Source organism: Diabrotica virgifera, chromosome 6 (assembly GCF_917563875.1).
Source record: "Diabrotica virgifera virgifera chromosome 6, PGI_DIABVI_V3a".
Taxonomy (NCBI): Eukaryota; Metazoa; Arthropoda; class Insecta; order Coleoptera; family Chrysomelidae; genus Diabrotica; species Diabrotica virgifera.
This window is the reverse complement of record NC_065448.1, coordinates 179,911,665-179,933,112: the sequence shown is the minus strand read 5'-3', so window position 1 is coordinate 179,933,112 and position 21,448 is coordinate 179,911,665. Positions and strand designations below refer to the sequence as shown.

At 31.0% G+C, this 21,448-nt stretch overlaps 1 protein-coding gene across 4 annotated transcripts in view; it reads left to right on the top strand.

Annotated features, from left to right (window-relative positions):
• Positions 1-21,448, top strand: part of LOC114328180 (sodium-coupled monocarboxylate transporter 1) — a 542,514-nt gene that overhangs the window by 377,844 nt on the left and 143,222 nt on the right. For all 4 annotated transcript variants that reach the window (XM_028276963.2, XM_028276962.2, XM_028276964.2 and 1 more), the window contains one exon: positions 20,785-20,939. In XM_028276963.2, the coding sequence (XP_028132764.1) occupies positions 20,785-20,939 (155 nt within the window). The remainder of the gene's footprint in view (positions 1-20,784; positions 20,940-21,448) is intronic.

Sequence of the window (21,448 nt, the reverse complement as noted above, 5' to 3'; positions counted from 1 at the left end):
TTCCATGGTAAAGGTGATATTAGGATGGATTTGATTTATTTTGTGAAGTAAGTTGTGAGCTGAATCAGAGTTACCAGAAATGAGGACTAAAATGTCATCAACATAACGGAACCAGTGTAAGATCTCTGGATTTTTTATGATATAGTTGGATTCTAAGTGATCCATAAAAACATCAGCTAAGAAAGGGGATAAGCAACTACCCATTGCTAAACCGTCAGGTTGTTGATAAAAGTTGTTATTAAAAACAAAGTAATCTTGAGATAGACAAATTTTGAGAATGTTTATAATAGACGAAGTGGTGGTGGAAGTGACAGAATTATTTAAGAGGAGTGAATTAACCAGACTAATCGATTCATTTTTTGGTACTGAAGTAAATAAATTGCTAACATCAAAAGAAAGCATAACAATATTTGGATTAAGATTGACAAGTTGAAGTTTTTCAACTAATTGGCGAGAATTCAAAACAGTAAACTGTGGGGTAAAGTTAATAAAGTTTTTAATGGTGTTAAGAATGAATTTAGATAAAATAGAAACTGGAGTGTTAATGAAGCTGACAACGGGACGAATAGGAATGTCAACTTTGTGTATCTTTGGTAAACCGTATAACCTGGGGGTGAGTGGATTTGATGGAATTTTAGTATATGGTGCTTCAAATTCAGAAAAGAATTCAGTAAATTGCTTTAAGTTGGTTTTCATCTTCGAAACAAAAGATTTAGAGGGATCAACAGGAAGCAAAGTAAAGTTATTGTTGTCTAGGAAAGAGGTGACTTTGTCAATGTATAATTGTTGGTCTAAAATAACAAGGCAGTTACCCTTATCTGCTTTGCTGAAGATGAGGTGGTGGTTTTGGATCTTATTTTTGATAGATTTGAGTGTGGAGAGAAGGGATTTAGACTTATTATATGAGAAATTGGGAAAAGAGAGAGATGAAGAAGTTTGTGTAGAAGTAGAAGGGGAACTGATGTTGGTAAGAGAGGAGTTATTGTTGGAAAGAAGTTTAGTTTTGAATTTGTTGATAGTTTGGATGCAAGAGTTTCTGATTGAAGTTTTTTGTGTGAGTGAAATGGAAAGATTCTGAATAACCATGTCGGTCTCTATGGAAAGACTCTCAAGATCTTTGATAGATAAATTGCTAGGAATGGAGTGTTTGAGGCCGAGGTTTAAGAGTTTTAATTCGTCATCAGAAAATTGGACATTTGAGAGATTTTTGATTCTTGGGTGGAATCGAAAATTGGAATAATTTTTATTACGAGAAGCTTTTTGTTGATCAAGTCTAATCTTATTGTTGATTAAGTGTTTTAATTTATTATTGACTCTATTAAATTTAACTGAATGTGAATGATCTACCTTATCCTGAACGTCTGACATAAAAGAATTAAGATTAATAAATTGTAAAGTTTCAAGTAGAGAATCATATGTTACCTTTAGCTTACATTCTATGTAGTTGAGTTTACTGTAATGTTTACAAATCTCTTTCTTCATGAGTTTAATCTGCATGGAGGTCCTGATGTTAGGATGTACATTATTGGATGTTCTAACTCTACAAAATGTTGGGAAGACTTTATGATGTAAACATCTTGAAATGAACCATATGTCCAGCTTTATGTTGCTCCGTTGTGTGGCTAATCGCAAGTATTGTAGCGCCAAGTTGACCATACTGTCATATATAAACTAAAAGGGAGGTTCCCTAGGTTGGCTGTATACCATATAGTTAAAAAACTCTAACAAGAAGTAAAACCACTTCTATGTAAATTGGTATATTTATTAAAACTTAAAAATCCCAATGGATTGAATAAAAATGTCCAATTCAGAACGTTTTCAGACCTATCGGTCCATCATCAGTGAATCTACAATAAAATAAGTAATCCCACTATTAGAATTGAAAGATGGTTGAAATTTTTAAAAGCTAAAAATGTGGTTAGATTACTTACGTGCATACTTGCTAAATAGCCCCAGAACCAAACAATGGTTGAATTTAAAATTCAATTTACATTATTTAAAAATAATATTAAACAGGCTAAACGCCGATGTTACAGGATATTGCCTATGGGAACATGGTGAAACCCTACCAAAACCTCAATCAACCATCTTAGGCCAACTTTGACTATAAAGTGACACTAATGACTAAGGAACTGTTTGAAGTGACATTGACAGTAGAGAAAAAGGTAGTCGATTTTCAATGTTAATTAACCAAAAGGTCATGACCCACAACAAATGATAAAGATTTTAATATCTGAAAAATGTCTAACATTTTAAATCTATTGGTTATTGAAAAGAAATTGTGATATACAAAATTAATTTAGAATATAAGATTATTTATATTGACTGTATACCATAACATTAGATTGATCAAATTGATAGAAAGAAAGTAAGCTGCTGTCAATAAAGATAAAAAGATAAAAATAGATGAAGGTGAGAAAAGAGAAAAATCAATATTAGTTGGAAAGTTATTGTACAAAATGAATAAATTGGTAGGCAATTTAATCTAGTCTATATTGTATTGGTGGTTGTATATGTAAAAGGAAAATATTGTTATTTAAAAATGCAAGTTTTTGTAAATAATGGATTTGAGTTAGGATACAGTCAAATAATTAAAAGTGTGTAATATGTGAATGAAAAAGAATTGTAATTATTATGAGATGGTTTATTTTTTTTATTTTATTTCAAAAGTTTTGAGAGAATTCTTGTGACAAAGTGTTGGTATGGGAAATTAGAGATAAAGTAATGTATGATTATAGCTGTTAAGTCCAGTTGATACAAAAATGAAATTAAAATGAAAATAATATTGAAAGTGTACTGAATAAAATAAAACCAAAGTAAGAAAAAGAATATAGATATAATTTAATTGTAATGATAATGGATCTGAATGTGAGAACTGAAATCAAGTGAATGGATGTTAGTTGGAGAGGTAAAAGTTTTCTTGGAAAAGGTCAAAGACAAAAAGCAGAGGGCTGTGGTGTAAGGTATAAAGACAAGAATTTTAAGGGAAAGAGAGGGATAAAGAAAAGATGAGGTGTGGAATTAAACTGAACGAAGTAATGAAATGAAAAAGAAGTAAAAAGATAGTAGGGTGAATTAATGAGGTGATGGTTAATAGGGTTCAATAGTTAATAATGTTATTCGGGTAAAGGAGTTTGGAAGCAGTGAAGGAAAGAGGAAATTTTGAAAAAGAAGAGAGAGTAAGTTGAAAGAGAAAGAATAGGATAAAAGAGGAAGTTGAAAAAATAGGAATTATGAGAATAATTGGCGGTGAATGGGGACAAAGTTGCGGTTAAGGGATGTTTGTCTATTGACACAGTTGGGACTCTTCTTCATGTCCTTGCCAATCTCCAAATCTTCGTATAAGTCTAAACGGAGTGTATTGTTTTGTTGAATATTGTGTATCAACTGGACACCTTCAGGAATCTTAAGTTCATGTTTATTGACTTTTAAATGGTGTGAAAAGGCAGAAGTGGTATCTCTCTTGCTGTGTTCAGCAGATCGGGTAGAAAGGGATCTGTAAGTTCTGCCGATGTAGGTGGCATCACAATCTGAACAAGAGAGTCTGTATACCCCACTCCGGTTCATATAATGGATAGGATCTTTGGTATTAGTTAAACTTTTGCTGAGAGTGTTATTAACTTTGAAAGATATTTTTATGTTGTCACAAGAATTTGAAATGATATGTTTGACTCTTTCAGATAATTTGGAGTTATTGAATGGTAAGGAGGCATAGATGGGAGTAGTTGTGGATGATGTAGAGAAAGCGGATTGTTGTAGTAATTTGAGTTCTCTTTTTTGTTGAAGTTTAGTGATAATGTCTGGGTCATAACCATTGTTGACTGCAATCTGTTTGATAATATTCAACTCTTTGTTGAATTCAGTTACGGATAAAGGAATAGAGTTTAATCTATGTATAAAACTGCGAAAAGCAGAGAGTTTATATGATAAAGGGTGATTAGAAGTAGAATGGATAACATGATCTGTCTGTGTTGGTTTACGGTAGATACCAAAGTTGAAGTGGTCATGTAGTCTGGTAATAGATAAATCCAGAAAGTTAATGGAGTTAGAAGATTCTAGTTCCATGGTAAAGGTGATATTAGGATGGATTTGATTTATTTTGTGAAGTAAGTTGTGAGCTGAATCAGAGTTACCAGAAATGAGGACTAAAATGTCATCAACATAACGGAACCAGTGTAAGATCTCTGGATTTTTTATGATATAGTTGGATTCTAAGTGATCCATAAAAACATCAGCTAAGAAAGGGGATAAGCAACTACCCATTGCTAAACCGTCAGGTTGTTGATAAAAGTTGTTATTAAAAACAAAGTAATCTTGAGATAGACAAATTTTGAGAATGTTTATAATAGACGAAGTGGTGGTGGAAGTGACAGAATTATTTAAGAGGAGTGAATTAACCAGACTAATCGATTCATTTTTTGGTACTGAAGTAAATAAATTGCTAACATCAAAAGAAAGCATAACAATATTTGGATTAAGATTGACAAGTTGAAGTTTTTCAACTAATTGGCGAGAATTCAAAACAGTAAACTGTGGGGTAAAGTTAATAAAGTTTTTAATGGTGTTAAGAATGAATTTAGATAAAATAGAAACTGGAGTGTTAATGAAGCTGACAACGGGACGAATAGGAATGTCAACTTTGTGTATCTTTGGTAAACCGTATAACCTGGGGGTGAGTGGATTTGATGGAATTTTAGTATATGGTGCTTCAAATTCAGAAAAGAATTCAGTAAATTGCTTTAAGTTGGTTTTCATCTTCGAAACAAAAGATTTAGAGGGATCAACAGGAAGCAAAGTAAAGTTATTGTTGTCTAGGAAAGAGGTGACTTTGTCAATGTATAATTGTTGGTCTAAAATAACAAGGCAGTTACCCTTATCTGCTTTGCTGAAGATGAGGTGGTGGTTTTGGATCTTATTTTTGATAGATTTGAGTGTGGAGAGAAGGGATTTAGACTTATTATATGAGAAATTGGGAAAAGAGAGAGATGAAGAAGTTTGTGTAGAAGTAGAAGGGGAACTGATGTTGGTAAGAGAGGAGTTATTGTTGGAAAGAAGTTTAGTTTTGAATTTGTTGATAGTTTGGATGCAAGAGTTTCTGATTGAAGTTTTTTGTGTGAGTGAAATGGAAAGATTCTGAATAACCATGTCGGTCTCTATGGAAAGACTCTCAAGATCTTTGATAGATAAATTGCTAGGAATGGAGTGTTTGAGGCCGAGGTTTAAGAGTTTTAATTCGTCATCAGAAAATTGGACATTTGAGAGATTTTTGATTCTTGGGTGGAATCGAAAATTGGAATAATTTTTATTACGAGAAGCTTTTTGTTGATCAAGTCTAATCTTATTGTTGATTAAGTGTTTTAATTTATTATTGACTCTATTAAATTTAACTGAATGTGAATGATCTACCTTATCCTGAACGTCTGACATAAAAGAATTAAGATTAATAAATTGTAAAGTTTCAAGTAGAGAATCATATGTTACCTTTAGCTTACATTCTATGTAGTTGAGTTTACTGTAATGTTTACAAATCTCTTTCTTCATGAGTTTAATCTGCATGGAGGTCCTGATGTTAGGATGTACATTATTGGATGTTCTAACTCTACAAAATGTTGGGAAGACTTTATGATGTAAACATCTTGAAATGAACCATATGTCCAGCTTTATGTTGCTCCGTTGTGTGGCTAATCGCAAGTATTGTAGCGCCAAGTTGACCATACTGTCATATATAAACTAAAAGGGAGGTTCCCTAGGTTGGCTGTATACCATATAGTTAAAAAACTCTAACAAGAAGTAATATAAATGATAAATAAATTCTAATAAACACAGCAAATACGCTAATGTCACTGTCACTGAAAATGATAAACGTCAAAATTCATAATAAACAAGTTATAAAAGTAAAAAATATACTGCCCCTTTATTACAGTTAAAAATCCTTTAAGAAATCTTCGAAGTGAATTATTGATATAAATTACAGTAATTATTGTATAACATAAACAAGTTTAAATAATGTTATTTATTAAAGTGGCATTCACCACGTGAACCTAACTTCAGCCCGTGAGTAATGACCCATGAGTAATGAACTATTACCCACGGGTAAAGTAATGGGTGTTATTATCTATTTAAAAATAGTGAATAATGAGCATATTATTATTAAACGGTCTTTGGGAAACAAAATTATTCGCTGTTTGCAAGTACTTATAGGGGATACGAGAAACAATCGTGCGCGTGAAGTGGAGCAAATTTGCATTATTTTTAGCACATTTCATAAGTACTATCATTGTCCATTGAGGAAAATGGGATTCACAAATGCTGTCTTATATATTGTAAAAATACAAAAATTATAAACTATTTCTATTCATTTCCTAATTATTAACACAATTTATTGCAAAGAGAAAAGTAGACGACTTCTATCGTAATAAAGAAGAAGACTGTGGCAGAAGTAAGTAAAATAACCTAAATTCTGCATTCTTAATATTGTTCCATAAACACTGTATTGCTTCAAAATATAGATAATGCGCAATTAATAAAATAAATTTATTTAATTAAGTAATAGTATCTTATAGTTAGAGCTTGGGAAATATGCACTTAAAAAACCCTAAAATATGCATGCAAATATGCACAAAAACTAAATATGCACTTTTATGCATTCAATGCATATAAATAAAAAACGCAGTAATCCTTGTTTTGAAGGTGTTTAATTATTTATTTGATGCCAACGGACTGTCGAGGCATTTAAGCTATAAATAAATAAAATATTTATTTTATGCTAAAACATAAAAAAAATCATTGAAATTTCTATAACCTACATCATTTTATTCATTTATTCCTGATATTTATCATCATTCTTTATTTACAATTATTATAATTAAAGCTATACATTATTAAACGTTTTTCTAAAATTTCTACAGAAAAACAGCCGTAGGTATATCTGATTGTAACTGTTTAAGCATACACGGAAAAACTTCTTTCTACTTCACACGAAGTTAAAGAAACAAACTTAAATATTGTATAATTGAGGTTTTTCCTATAAAATTAAATTATCTTCGCATTTCCCCATCTTAATAATATTTTTTTTTTAATATTTTTTGATATCCCTCAGATTTGTTTAACACCGTGCAGCATTTTTGATACACTTTGTTGGTTTCACAAAGGTGTTTAATTATTTCATTTAATCAATTGATAATTTCAATACTTTGGTCTAAAGAAATGTTTCGCTGTTCTAATTTAGTAATTGGCTAAGCAATATTTACAAAATTGGTTTGGATGTGTGTCAAATTACTTTTTAATAACGGTTTTTTTAAACATCCACACATTTTTCATAACACCTGAGTTATACATCGAAACTACAAATGACGTCTCTAATTTCCTCAAAATTATCGGTTATCAAATTTACAGAATTTAACCATGTTCTTCATCTAGTTATCACAGGTTCAGGTGGTAAAGGCACCTTAAGTAAACGATCTTTATACACCTATACTCGCAGAAGGGCTTTTAAAAATATGTTTTTATATTTGATACAAGGGTATTGACCATTGGAAATTCCATCATTACAGTTTGTAGCATCCTGCTGCTCTATTTATGGCAGACGCGTGCTCTAGACAAGTAACAAATTTGAAAAAAATATTTTCAAATGTTGTCCATCTTTGGTCATATGGCGCAGCATCAACAATAACAAAATGTTTTCACTAACAAAATGTGACTGCATATTGTAGAGTCCCCTTCGTCTCCTTTATTCGTCGCCTTATAAATTGTAAAAGGCAAATATTAAGGATATTACCAGAAAGTGGTTCCACGAGAATTTTCAGATTTATTGTTTAGATCTGAGACTTCTAATTTCTCTTTAAAATGCATCTATGCAAAAAAATGCAAAAAAGTCTAAAAATATGCAATTTTAATAAATGCATATGCACTTACAAAATTTATGCAAAATATGCAAATATGCACTTAATATGCATTTTGCATATTTCCCGAGCTCTACTTATAGTGGATATGATAGTGCCGTTAAAATCCTAAATGTTCACGTTTATGATAAATATTGTTTATTGGCATTTATAGACTAAGAGCCCGCTATAGGTGAAATTTGCTAATCATTTTAGACACAATTAGATCCTATAACTTAAATAGTAGAACCTAAAACAAAACGTCAGTGTTCATACCGTCACTTTTTAGTGGCACGTGTGTCGACAGTGGCGCATCAAACTTTCCTATTATGGAAGGGATAAATAAATTAAAAGGGACCCGGTCTTACTCCCAGAATTTTTTTTTTATTTTTTTAAATTATATGTGATCAAATAATTAGACTCAGCGTAATTCTAACCCGTCACCCCGTTCCCCATTCATCCCCATCAAAAACTTTATTTTTCTTTTTTATTTTTTTTTTTTTAGGTGGGATGCAATCAACTTTAAAATTTCAAAAAATTCATAGGCATAGTTGAAGCTTTTACAAAACATGTCTATTTTTATAGATCTGCAGGTTGAGTGTACATAACCTCAAAAAAATTTAAAATTTTAAGCAGTATCTAGTATGGTCTCCAGCGGCCAATTTCTTTATTCCACCTTCCATCCTGATATATTTCGTTGTTCTGAGCCTATTTCCATTTTAATTTCAATGATGTAATTTTATATAATTTTATAGCAGTCCCTCTTTCTTTCATTCTTGTTATTCATATGGTCTCCTTATTACATCTGACCCTACATTTTAGACTAATTCCAAATATTTTTATAGTTCTTCTTATAATACTATTTTAACCGTGTTTTTTTAGTTATTAACAACAATGTGGAAAAATAAGATGACAATTTTTGCACAAACAAACTCTGGTAGCATGAAAAAAATTATTAGATAATTTTAGGAACAAAATTAAATGTACTTAGGCATGGTTTGTGATTTAATATAAAAATATTAAATGTTTATAACCTTCAACAGCGGATTTATATAAGCGCAATATTTACCATAATTAATGTTTAGCTTATCTCTACAAGTGCAAAAATATTAATCTTACATAATATTTACATACGTAAAAGGAAAATATATCGAATAATTTGATGTTCCTTACATTTTTTTAATTATTTGATTGCTCCACACAAAATTTATATTTTAAATACACAACATATTACGACTTTACTTAACTTAAATATATATACAGGGTGTTTGTAAATAAGTGCGACAAACTTCAGAAAATGATTTTTGGTGAAAGAATAATGACAGCTTGCTATAAAAAATATGTCCGAAAATGCTTCGTTTTCGAGATAAGGGGTGTTAAAAATTGTCTTGAAAACTAATGATTTATTTATTACTCTGAAACCGGTTGAGATATTATGCAAATGGAATTTTGCACATTTTTTACACACAATTAAGAATTTTATATTCATTATTGGCGTGCAAACGGGTAATGGTCTGATTTTTTTTAAACAAAGAATTGGTACGCCACTGAGATATTTCAAATACAGAGAATATTTTTGAATTTCCCGTTTAATCTGCGATAAAAAGTTTCTCTTGCCCATTTTACACAAGATTTGCCGTTTTTATGCAAAAAATAAAACATTTTAACATGTATTTGTTATTTCTTTATTGGCACTTTATCAACAACTATCTAAAATAACAATAAACCTAGATAATAACAGAAAGTAGCACTAAAAAATATATAAAATAGGCGCACCTATTTCACTAGTTTTTTATCTCCCTTATCTATCCAACGGATTTGGACAAACTCTTTAAGAAGTGATTTACATACATTAATATTTAATGCACTGGTACAGCATCATGCATGGACCATAATAATTATCTCAGCTGTAGAGGAATTTCTTAAAAAAAAAATAGGTAACTCTACTGAGGTATATCTCGTGGCATACCATTTTTTCTTTAAAAATATTTAGGCCCTTGCCCGTATCCACGCCAATGATGAAAATAAAAATCTTAATTGTATGTAAGACAAGCTGAAAAAAAATACTAACATTATCACAACGAAAACTTTGTTTATTTACATATTTAAATTCATTAATTACGTATATAATACGTAATATAAGTTACATAAAGCTTTAATTTATTTATCTTTAAAGTAACCATTTTTTTTTCAATTTTGCGAAAAATTTCTTTATTGATGAAGTATAGTAAATATTAGTCAACGTTTAAACGACTTATTATGTATATGAAAACGACACGTAATACATGGAAGATTTAATTACTCTCGTTAAAGGAGAGGCCGTTATACAAATAATGTAAATTTCAAATTTTCAAATTTTCAAATTTATTCAAAAATATGTGTGTACAACATTTTATATTTAGATCCTATATTATTAGTGTCGACTGACTCAGCACCATGCCTAGGCAAGAGTTGCCTGTTTTGCACTGTACTATGTCAATCGAAACTGTATCAATTGTACATAAAAGTACTATTAAGGTTGGAACTAAGAAGTAACATACCTAATTTATTATCGAAGAGATAATGCAACAGAACAAGACGGACGGTAAACCTCTTTAGCTGCTGAATACTTTGTTAATTATAATACTAATATACACCCAAATTCTACTCTGATTATGCTGTCGTTCATACATTAAGACATTGCGTCCAAAAATAATTGTAAGTGGGTTTTTAGATAGGTTTTTATGTATTTTTTAAATTTAAATAATTTAGGTTCTTGTTTGATATGTATAGGAATTATGTTATAAAATTTAGGTCCAAAGAACATTAGGGATCTTTGTGTTACTGATTTTTTGAACTGCTGAATACTAGTATCCATATTTGTTACTGATCGAGTTAATCGGTTGTTTTGAAATTTAAATTTGTTTGAGTTTATATAAACATTTAAAACAGAGTTGTAGATGTAGAGGGATTTAACACTAAATATCTTGGATTCATCATATAATTTTTTTGTTGGATACAGTTTTCTTTTTTCAAAAATTATTTTTAATAGAGTATTTTGAACTGTTTCTAAAATGTTAAGAGTTTTGTTAAACGCGCCACCCCATGCTACAATACAATATCTTATGACTGATTCTGCAAGCGAGTTATGATTAATTTTTTCCTGGGTAGAATATCTCTCAAGATATAAAATTTATGCATTAGAGCCCTTATTCGTTTACTGACATGAGTGATATGGTCTGACCAACGTAAATGTTGATCTATGAAGACAGCTAAATACTTTATATATAGAGAAAACTTTTTCTGTTGAAGAACAGTCACAATTTTGTCGTAGACATTTTGCGTTATGCAATTTTATATGAAAATTTGTAGGTTGGTCAACAATTGTTGGGCTGAAGGCGATATATTTTGTTTTATTAATATTTAATGTCAGTTTGTTAAATTTTAGCCATAAGTTTAGCTGTTTTAGGTTCATTTCAGAGCTGGTTTTAACCTCCTCCCATGTTTCCCCATAAATAATATTGCCGTGCCATCGGCATAACAAACAATGTGGCCGTTGAAACTATTAATTCTTGTGATATTGTTCAGCTAAATATTAAGTAAAAGTGGTCCTAATACTGTTCCTTGTGGTACTCCGAATTTTATTATAGATTCAGAACTCAATTTTGGGCCAATTTTTACTCGTTGTTATTTCCGACAAATAATATGCTATTAGATTTAGTGCAATTCCCCTAACCCCATAATTACTCAGTTTATCTAAGAGAATTTTATGAGAGACCGTGTCAAACGCCTTAGCTAAATCAAGGAAAACCACTAAGCATTTCAATGATTCATCCACAGCTCCTATCACTTTCTCCAGTAGGTCAACTACAGCACTTTCTGTACTTGATTTTTTTACAAAACCAAATTGCTTATCTGAAATAACCTTATTTATATGAAAAAAATCAAGCAACCCTTCTTTTAGGGCCATTTCAAATATTTTAGCAAAATTATTTATTAAAGAAATGGGTCTATAGTTTTTCAGTTTACTCGAATTTTCGGATTTAAAAATGGGGGTGACTGTAGATTCTTTCCATTGTAGTGGTATTTAACCACTTTGAAAACAGAAATTTATAATATGAGTTAAAGGCTGTGAGATTAGATCATGGATATTTTTTATTGTTTTAGCATACAATTTATCTGGTCCAGGAGCACAGTTATTTTTTAACTTTGATATTAGTATTGTTACTTCATTTTTAGTTACTGGTTTTAAGAATAAGCTAGATTCAACCTTATCATTAGCAATAAAATTATCAGGTATACTTGTCACCGGTATTCTATTTGCCATATCAGCACCAATATTAGAAAAGAAATTATTAAACATATCTGCTTTTTCTTTGTTATTACTTACAGTTATATTGTCATTAACAATTGATATGTGTTCAATGTTTTTAGATTTTTGATTCCGACCAGAGATATCATTTATAATATTCCACATTTTTTTTGTGTTTCCATCAGCTTCATGAATTTTATTTTGATAAAAGTCATTCTTGGTTTTTTTTTTAGTAGACTATTAAGTTTGTTTCTATAATTTTTATATTCAGCATTAAGTGCTGGTGAAAATTGTTTTAATAATTTCTTTTTAAGAAAATCTCGTCGTTTGATTGACGATATTAGTCCCACCGTTATCCAGGGTTTTATTTTTGATATTTTTTTATTCATACTTTTTACCTCCGTAGAGGTTTGTATGTAATTATTTAAGTTATTTATAAATGTATCATATGCAACTTGGGAATCTAGGTTGTTGATATAAATATCATTCCAATGTTCATTTTTTAAAAGCTGTTGTAGTTTTCCGATATTAAGGTTTTTAATTATTACTGGAGATTCAGGTGTAGGGTTTTTTTTAGTTTCATTATTTACCAAAACCGCTGGAGTGAAGCGATCAGTCATGTCAGTGCGAAAAACAAACGGATCAATACTAATTTGCTGTTTTAGATTAGCTTGTGTTTTTATAAATATAAGATCAATGATTGATTTTTTATTTATTGTCACTCTCGTTGGCTTGTTTATATAGGAAACACAACCATTAGAATTCAATATATTCAAATAACTGTTTGTATAAACTTCATCTTTTTTTTAAATCAATATTAATATCACCTGCAAATATTTCAATGTTTTGTTTTTGTACTGTTCCAAAATATTCACCCAAATCCCCCAAAAATTGTTTAATATCTGTTGATGGAAACCTATAAAAAGCCGTTAAACCTATTTTGCAAATTGCATTAGATAATTTTTTACTAGAAAACGTTACCCTTAAAAATTTACTTTCATTGATGGGTAATATATTTACCGAGGCACCTAAATTATTCCTAATATAAACAACAACACCATCACATTTATTAGCTAATGATTAATTATAATGAATAGTAAAACCTGGTATTATATAGTTAATAAGATCAGTTATTTCTCTAGTTTCTGACAAGATTATAACATCGAACATGTTTTTGGACATTTCAATGTACACTAGAAGTTCCTGAAAATTTTTTTGTATAATTCTTATATTAAAGTGAACGAGGCCCAAAGAGTATCTATCGCCGTCAGTCCTATTCTTCATGCTATCCTCAAAATTGTTAAACACCGTTGTGTAAAGATAACCTTTTTAAAACTTATGTGTTAATACATTTTTATCGAACTATACTAAAATTGCATTTTTAAACATTTTATTTATTTAATATAATAATTAAATTCACTATCAAAACATTTATATGTAGGTATTTTAAAATTATTTAAAATTTACTTTGATTTGACGGATCTGTTAACGCCTAAATAAGGGCTTTAACGCCTAAATATCGGTGTATATAATATATAGAATATAAATAACCAATAAATAATAAAGTTATCCGGAAGTTAGGTACACTGGACAGCTCAAATAAAAAATAGTAAGCTGCTATTTAAAATTTCGGTAACGTTAATAAATAAAATTAATTTTTTTGACATTTCGATCTGACGTTTACTTGTGATAGCCGAACCGACAAATATACTCGAAGCAGTGGCGTGCTGGAACTTTTCAAGCGGTCCGGTGAATTTATAGAAAAGCGGCCTCTCATCCTCATTTTACCTTCCATTTATAAGAATATTTTACTCGGTATTTATAAAACAAAAACCGAAATACAAAAATATAAATTATTTGTAAATCAAACATAAAACTTTGATTACTAAGGAAGTAAAAATCTTCTCTTGTAGGTAGGTGGTATATAATTTATTAAAATTTTCCAAAAAAGATCCAAGTTGGACTTAAAGTGGGTACATCACTAGTACAAAACAAACGTTTTCGGACTAATCAGTCCATCATCAGGTTAAAAACTTCAGATCCAAAGTAGTTGCAACTAGCTACATAGGTAGGTCGAATGACCTACCTAGTCGAAGTACAATGATAGAAGTTTTGCTTATGAAAGACAGCGTAACAGCAAGCTATATAATCTTTACACTTTTCAGTACCACACGGAGGTGAAGCTTTCACGGTATCAACAACATTGTCATTTGTTACTTCATGTTCATTATCACTTAGATTAATAATATCATTCTTCATATTTTCTGTAGACTGAACATATTCATCATTAACTCGATCTTCTATCTATAATTTCAGTATTTTGCAAAATCCTATTTTTAATACAATTTATTTATCAGCAAAATCAATGAGTTCTTCTCTAGTTGCAGTCGCAGATATGGTAGGATAAAAATTTCTTAATTTTTCAGTAAATGATTTAGATGTCGTCAAAGGTATAAGTATTACCATGTTTTATTGTATCAAAATTTCTAGGATGTAGGTAGAGTGCCGGATGTAGATGACGATTTGCCTTGATTAAATCGTTTTTCGATACTTTTAAAAATTTTAATGAGTTTATCATTATGTTTCTCATATTTTTGGAAAACTCTTGTGCAAAATGTTTTTCCATTTTTATATTCTGCAGTGTACCTACGTATCTATTAGATGTTCGAAGGAAATTGGAAAACCAGAAATATACTTGCATGAATGAAAATAAATATTATCTGTAGCAATCATTTATGTACATAGAGTCTTATTCATTTACTTAAACTGTATTTTATAATTTACAAAGATTAAAATTGTTTTTGAAATGTTTTGTTAATATCATTCGATTAGAAATTAAACAATTTTTTTGTTATATCTAAAATTTTTTGTGAAAAAAACTTATTTGACCGGCCTCAAGAGGCCGCAGCCTCTCGGTGATTGCACCGTTTCATTTATATGGCCAGCACGCCATTGACTCGAAGGATTGTGACGTTACAATTTAATTTTCAACTTTGAGGTCGGTTATCTCGTGGACTGTTCGAGATATCGGTATGCCGCTTGTAGATTTAAATTCAGGAGACAAAACTACATACGAGTCCATCGATAGATCGGCATACGAGTCCATCGGTAGATCGGCTTCAAGTATTACAGGGTCGGCAACGCACGAACGAACGTAATTTGCAAATTTATAAACGAAAACAAAATTGTTTCGCTGAAAACGTTCAATAACTAAGAATACATACCTTTTAGGTCTTCTTATTCAGGTGCCATCTCCGCTACGGAGGTTGTCAATCATCATAGCTATTTTAATTTTTGAGGCAGTAGCTCTAAATAGTTGTTTTGAGCTGCATCCAAACCATTCTCGCAGGTTCTTCAGCCATGAAATTCGTCTTCTTCCGATGAAGACCGTCCTATTGTACCCTTTAGGTACAATATAATAATTTATTATTAACGCAGTTTTTTTAATAAATTATTTATTCAGTAAATTTATTACTGCCAATGGACTAATTAATACTCCAATCATAATTCCCCGATCACTCAGCAGAATCTTAAAATTGAATGTTCAAACTGCGATTGAGACACTCGGCAACATCAGAAGTAATAAATTTATTAAAAAAAATTTTTTATGTTGTTTTATGTGCTATTAGATTGAAAACTTAGTTTTGTGATAGCAGTTGCCGCTAGGGCATCCCTGCCATTTCGTTCGTTGCAATCCGTGACTGCACGCCGGGGTTTGTCCTAGTTGGGTCAGAGAGAGCAGCATATGTGCCTCCTGATGAGAGACTAATAAGTTTCGAAACCGGTAGAGGTGCTTGCTGCACTCTCTGATTGAACTGGAATAATGATTCGGCTGTAGTTTCGTGTTGCAACGAAATTGAAAATGGTTATTCATTTTTAATAAATTTATTGTTCATATTTTAAATCGCCTACAACTCGAAAACTGTCATCGTCATCATCATGGCATCCACACTCGTAGCGGAGTAATTGCTGCCCTCTTTGGGCTCTTCCCATTCGTTTGCCGCGGTGAATCAATCCGCATTAACATTTTGGTTTTACAATTGGTTGTGCGACTTGGCATCTTCTACAATTTTCCTCCATTCATTCCTGTTTTTCCTTAGGGTTACCCATTCTCTGACTCTCCCATCTTCTTAAGGTCCTCGACTATCTGGTTCTCCCATCTAGTGTTGGGCCTTCCTCGTGGTCTGCCTGATACAGGTCTCCATTTGGAAATTTTCCTGATAACGGCTTCTGGATACCTCCTTTCTATATGTCCCATCCATCTCAGTCTCTGTGCATTGATAAATCTGACGATGTCTTCTCCTCTCAGAAGTTCTCTTACTTCGTGGTTCATGAGTTTTCTAAATTCATTAGTACCTTAGTTTAGTGGTCCTGCTATCCTCCGAATTATTTTCCATTTTAAGATCCTCAATCTTTCTTCCTCTTTCTGCCTTTCTGTATCAGACACATTACTTCAGCACCATAATATGTGATTACTGGTCTAATTGCTGCTTTGTAAATTTTCAGTTTTGTATTCTGAGTAAGCTTCTTATCTTTGAGGAAGTTATTGTATTTCCAGTAGGTTCTGTCTCCGGCCTGGATTCTTTCATTAATTACTAGGGTGGTGCGAAAAAAGTAATGTTGATAATTCCGTGTCGCTATAGTGCGAAAAAGTTTGCGATTGGTAATTACAAGAAAAACAAAAAAAGAATTATTCAAATCGGACTTTATCTTCCGATCCCGCAACAGACCTAAAAATTATGAAAAAAAATGAAATTATACCATTTTTCAAAAAAATGTTATTCATCCTTCGTGTATGTTTTATTTATCGCTATAGTAAAATTTATTTACAGTTTGCATGGTAGAGTAATAACAAAATAGATTTACGCATTTAACGAATATCTTCCGATCCCGCAAGGTCAATCAAAATCTATAAAAATTTGAAATTTTTGATGATTTTGATAAATTAAAAAACATTTAGTTATCTCATTTTTGAAGATATTCTTCTTTAGCGGCGAATCGATTGAGGGTAAATTTGATTGATCCGCGCGCATGCGCACACCGACAGTATGGTATTAGTTGTTATACAGGCTCTGATTGGGTGTTGAAATTTTAAAATGATCTATCAATAATTGTTCAATATGGAGGTTACCGGTAAACAAAAATATTGTATAATATTAGTTTTTATTGATGTGTGGACAGAAATAAAATCAAATTTATAATTTTAGTGACTTTTTAAATAGTTTTGAAAAGCCGTAGGTACGTAATTCTAAATGTTTCAGTTGGAAATACCTAATAGTTTCAATACCTATCTATTTGGAAAATGTAAACAAAATAATGTAGTTACCTATTAGTAGGCAATGCTTTAATTTACATAATCTAATTACGAACAAACTTTCTACAAATCTTCATCTCATATATCGTTTTCTTACTCTATATTTTGTTGTCTTTTGTTTCGACAAAAATCAAACTAATAATTTTATTAAATTCATATAAATGTTGGTGTAAACGTTTAGTTTCTGTATATTACCACATGACGTATACGAGTGTTTGGTGCAGTTTGAAATGGCGTCAACTTTCGTACGGCGCGGTAGACGTGAAGTGGGTTCAAGCCCCAAGCAAGTTATTATTTTTTTATTTTTTTTATAGATTTTATGATTGTAAGTATATTATTATATAATTTTTGAAGATATTCTTCTTTTTTGAAAGTGGTAGATAAGAAAGTTAGTTTGATTTTTAAATAAAATAAGTACAAATAACCTTTTAAGTATATTTACTTCGTTTAAATTACCTATTATATAATAGAAGAATATCTTCTTACGTGCGTACAAAGTACACACACATTCTTTTTTTTTTGTTACATTGTGAAGCTCTTCGCTTGTTTAGATATCGTATGACAATATTTAAACAACCCAGAACTCAAAATGAGGGGGTGGTTGCAGTTCTAGCTCCACACGCACCCCTCTCTCCAACCAACCAATGAGTGTGTGTTTTTTACATTATTTACATAATATGTACATTTCTTTTTCATCTGTTTGTTTCCAGCTCTTAAACATCAACTTTGTATTGTGATTTGTTGGTGAAATCTGGCAGCATGGACCTTGATTTAAATGTTTTCCTAATGAATGCATCTGTTGATTGGGGCCCACTTACATTAGCATTGGACGATGCTTCCGAGGGCAACTTTAGACACCGCTCGTCAGCTTGCATGTGGCAGGGATAGTTTTGTTCATTCCAGTCTGGCATGTCTCCCGATGTAGTGCAAGAAGTTATATCTTCATTTGAAACTCTTCGAAGATCTGGTGGAGAAGATAGTTTTGTAACATTCCAGTCTATTATTTCAGTGTAGTCCTGTGCTTGAAAATTTAAAGTAGGAGGGATGAAATGTCTAATACTTTTGCCCTTGGCTTTAGTCTGTCCGGCTTTTAACACTCTCCTTGGCCCTAGCTCTCCAATGTTTTTCCTTTCTCCCTACTACTTGAAATTTTGAAGCACAGGACTAAACTAAAATAATAGACTGGAATGTTGCAAAACTATCTTCTTCACCACTTCCTCGAAGAGTTTCAAATGAAGATATAACTACCTGTATTACATCGGGCAACATGTCAGACTGGAATGTACAAAACTATCCCTGCCACAATCCAGCTGATGAGCGGCGTCTAAAGTTGGCCACGGAAGCATCGTCTAATGCTAATGTATGTGGTCCTCAATCAAGAGATGGATGCATCAGGACAACACTTAAATCAAGGTCCACGCTGACATATTTTACCAAGAAATCACAATGCAAAGTTGCTGTTTGAGAGCTGGACACAAACAGATGAAAAAGAAATGTACATATGTAAATAATGTAAAAAACACAAACTCATGGGTTGATTGGAGAGAAGGGTGCGTGTGGAGCAAGAAGTGCAACCACCCCCTCGTGTTGAGATCTGAGTTGTTTAAGTATTGGAATGCCATATATAAACAAGCAAAGAGCTTCACAATGTAACAAAAAATGAGATAACTAATGTTTTTTAATTTTTCAAAGTCATCAAAAAGTTCAAATTTTTTATAGATTTTGATTGAGCTTGCGGGATAGGAAAATATCCGTTAAATGGGTAAAACAATTTTTTTAGTACTCAACCATGCAAAGAGTAAATAAATTTTACTATGGTGATAAATAAAACGTACTTGAAGAATAAATAAAAACTTTTTGAAAAAAAGGTAAAACTTTATTTATTTTTTGAAGTTATACTTCTTTACGTGCGATATGAGGGTGAATTTTTAAATGTTAAAACCTACGATCCGGGCGCATGCGTATTATAACTTTGTTCTGATTGGATGTTCAAATGACATGTCAAAAATTATCCAATATGGCAGCTGTGGTTTGGACGGTTGACGGGTTGGTTATGTATGGTTGTTGCGTTTTAAAATTTGTGAGAAGAGAAACAACAAAGGTTAGTTAATAGTTATACTGCCTTTTTAAATAGTTTTCATATTATATTTTTGAAGTTATACTTCAAAATATTTTAATTTATGTATGTATCAGTCCAAAAAAGGTGTGAAAAGAATATATTAGTGTTTTTAAATATATTTTTCTACAAACGTGTTGAAAATGCTACTTTAAGTCACTAGTGCTTTAAAATTTTTAAGGCACTGCAGTTAAAAGTGAATTGTCAAATTTTGAAACGTCAAAATATTTATATTTCATTTATTAACATTAATATTAATAATACAACTTGCGCAATTTGAAAAAGGTGGTTTAAAAGGTTTTTTATTATAATTTTGTGTCTTTGGATTTTTCTTCCTTGGGCGTAAAATAATAAAACATCTATTTTTATATTTCACTTGTCACCGTGATGTATAATTATGTATATCTAAAAGGTAAGTAGCATACGGCTTGATGGCCTTGTTGGTAGAGCATTGGACCAGAGATCAAAAAGTCGCGAGATTGCGCGTTCAAATCCCGGACGATTCATACTTTTTTCATTTTTTTTTAATATTTGGCATTGTTAAGTTTTGGTTCATTTTTGGTAATTATTGTTAATTTTTTGTATTGTAACTGTTAAGTAGGTATATTTATTTCGTTGAAATTATATTATAATAGAAGTATAACTTCTTATGTGCGTACAAAGTACACACACATTCTTTTTTTCATAGCCTTTGGGTCGTATTAGTAATCGCAACTTTTCCGCACTATAGCGATACGGAATTATCAACTTGACTTTTTTCGCACCACCCTATTAATTACGATGCTTCTGTCATTAGTTACATTAACTGAGCCTCCAAGATATTTAAAGTGTTCTACCTTTTCAAATTCATATTCATCAGTATTTAAGCTTGTCACATTAACTGGGTTTTTTCTTGAGCATATTAGGTATTTTGTTTTGTTTTGATTTATTTTTTCTTTCGCCCCTTTTCGATGCTTCTTTGCATAACTTCGTCGAAAACTGATTAAAATAACAAGAGACCTTATGTGTTTAAAATGACCTAAATCATCAAAAAAAAACATTTTTTTAGACTGAATTTTTATTTTATACCTACAATAGTAGGTATCTAGTGCTTTCTTTAGTTTTATTGTTAAATTTAGAATTTTATTCTTAAATTAATTTTGTCATTATTTGATTAAAAATATTATTATTATTACCATTTTAGGGAGGTCTCAAAGCAGCCATTTGGGCAGATGTAATGCAGGGCGTTACAATGATAGTAGTTAGTATGGCGATCATATTCCAAGGCTGCTTTGAAGCTGGCGGACCTTTAAAAGTCATTGAAGTTAACAAAGAGGACGGAAGACTGAACTTTTTCAAGTGAGTACATATTATCTTGTTTGTTTATGTTTGCAATCTCTTTTGTACTCGTTTAACCAAAATACCGCGATAAATTTAATTAAATAACGTAGTTTAGTATCGGTTATCTTGTTTAAAAATTGAGATTTTTTTTTATTTTTGTAATTTGTAATTTACACATAAAGATAAATTATATTTTTGCTGTATTGCGTTAGTTTTCAATTTCACCATATCACGAAAAGTATCGTTTATTAACATTGTCTTTTATGAAAGTTAACAAAAATCTACTGTTGGAATTAAAAAAAAAACATATTGATCATTTTCAAAATAAAAGAGCTAAAATGAACTACAACGTTAACGTGATTTTATTGTTTCATACGGTCAATAAACCTCTAAGTATAAAAAACCCGCTGAGTTCTACCATTTAAAGGGGTGTGTTTTTGAGAAAGGGGTGAATTAGTCCCTAGTCATAGGGTGAATTAAGGTGCGTTATATGCACTTTTGGTACAAACACGTCTACGGAAAAAATT